At 47.8% G+C, this 1,848-nt stretch overlaps 1 protein-coding gene across 1 annotated transcript in view; it reads left to right on the top strand.

The window, feature by feature from the left end:
• The window catches only part of LOC102442722 (nuclease-sensitive element-binding protein 1-like), a 2,732-nt gene extending 1,375 nt beyond the window's left edge, over nt 1-1,357 (top strand). Inside the window, exons 2-3 of the mRNA XM_014467593.1 lie at nt 44-227; nt 318-1,357. Coding sequence (XP_014323079.1) covers nt 44-227; nt 318-939 — 806 coding nt within the window. The 3' untranslated portion in view covers nt 940-1,357. The remainder of the gene's footprint in view (nt 1-43; nt 228-317) is intronic.
• Nucleotides 1,358-1,848: the final 491 nt, after the last annotated feature.

Raw genomic sequence — 1,848 nt, forward strand, 5'->3', positions numbered from 1 at the left:
TCCCCCCCCCCCCCCCCCCCCCGCCCGCCGACCCCACCCTCAGCGCTGCCGACACCAAGCCCGGCATCACGGGCAGCGGCGCAGGGAGCAGCGGCCCGGGCGGCCTCACATCTGCGACAAGAAGGTCATCGCAACGAAGGTTTGGGAACAGTAAAATGGTTCAATGTAAGAAACGGATATGGTTTCATCAACAGGAATGACACCAAGGAAGATGTATTTGTACACCAGACTGCCATAAAGAAGAATAACCCCAGGAAGTACCTTCGCAGTGTAGGAGATGGAGGGACTGTGGAGTTTGATGTTGTTGAAGGAGAAATGGGTGCGGAGGCAGCAAATGTTACAGGCCCTGGTGGAGTTCCAGTACAAGGCAGTAAATATGCAGCAGACCGTAACCATTATAGACGCTATCCACGTTGCAGGGGTCCTCCACGCAATTACCAGCAGAATTACCAGAATAGTGAGAGCGGGGAGAAGAATGAGGGATCAGAGAGTGCTCCCGAAGGCCAGGCCCAACAGCGCCGGTCCTATCGCTGGCGACGGTTCCCACCTTACTACATGCGGAGACCCTATGGGCGTCGACCACAGTATTCCAACCCTCCTGTACAGGGAGAAGTGATGGAGGGTGCTGACAACCAGGGTGCAGGAGAACAAGGCAGACCAGTGAGACAGAATATGTATCGGGGCTACAGACCACGATTCCGCAGGGGCCCTCCTCGCCAAGGACAGCCTAGAGAGGACCGCAATGAAGGAGATAAGGAAAATCAAGGAGATGAGACCCAAGATCAGCAGCCACCTCAACGTCAGTACCGCCGCAACTTCGATTACAGACGCAGACGCCCAGAAAACCCAAAACCACAAGATGGCAAAGAGACAAAAGCAGCCGATCCACCAGCTGAGAATTCGTCCGCTCCCAAGGCTGAGCAGGGCGGGGCTGAGTGAAAAATGCCGTCTTACCATCTTTACCATCATCCGGTTTAGTCATCCAACAAGAAGAAATATGAAATTCCAGCAGTAAGAAATGAACAAAAGATTGGAGCTGAAGACCTTAAGTGCTTGCTTTTTGCCCGTTGACCAGATAACTAGAACTATCTGCATTATCTATGCAGCATGGGGTTTTTATTATTCTTACCTAAAGATGTCTCTTTTTGGTAATGACAAACGTGTTTTTTAAGAAAAAAAAAAAAAAAAGCCTGGTTTTTCTCAATACACCTTTAAAGGTTTTTAAATTGTTTCATATCTGGTCAAGTTGAGATTTTTAAGAACCTCATTTTTAATTTGTAATAAAAGTTTACAGCTTGATTTTTTCAAAAAAGTCAACAAACTGCAAGCACCTGTTAATAAAGGTCTTAAATAATAATAAATAAATAAATAAATAAATAAATAAATAAAATCTTCTCTGATTTTCAACTCCCACATTGAGCTTATCTTTGCTGGGCCTGCTGGGCCTCAAAAGTGCATCACGACCAACTGTAAGTTTTCCATGGCCCCACTTCTGGACTCTGAAGCAATCATATCAACCTGTGTTTTAGGATTTTATCCTCAAAGAGTCTGTCTGTCAGGTCCCAGCAGTGACCGATGGCATAATCACACAGGAGACAAGTTCAGTGGAGGATCTGTTTGCAAAGGGGGCAGAGTTACAGGAAACCAATAGGGAATAGTGATGCAAGAGTGAGAAGCCACCATAGTCTCTCCGGCATGAAACAGCCTGGAGAAGGAGTGGTTACTAGAACCCAGAAAAGGGGTTCTACTAGCCTCTACTAGCTCTAGCTGTGACGGCAGGACAAGAGCTGTGGGCCATGGTAGAGGAAGGACCCGCAGCCAGCCAGTGGTCTGCACAGAGAGTATGTG

Source organism: Myotis lucifugus, unplaced genomic scaffold (genome assembly GCF_000147115.1).
Source record: "Myotis lucifugus unplaced genomic scaffold, Myoluc2.0 scaffold_406, whole genome shotgun sequence".
NCBI lineage: Eukaryota > Metazoa > Chordata > Mammalia > Chiroptera > Vespertilionidae > Myotis > Myotis lucifugus.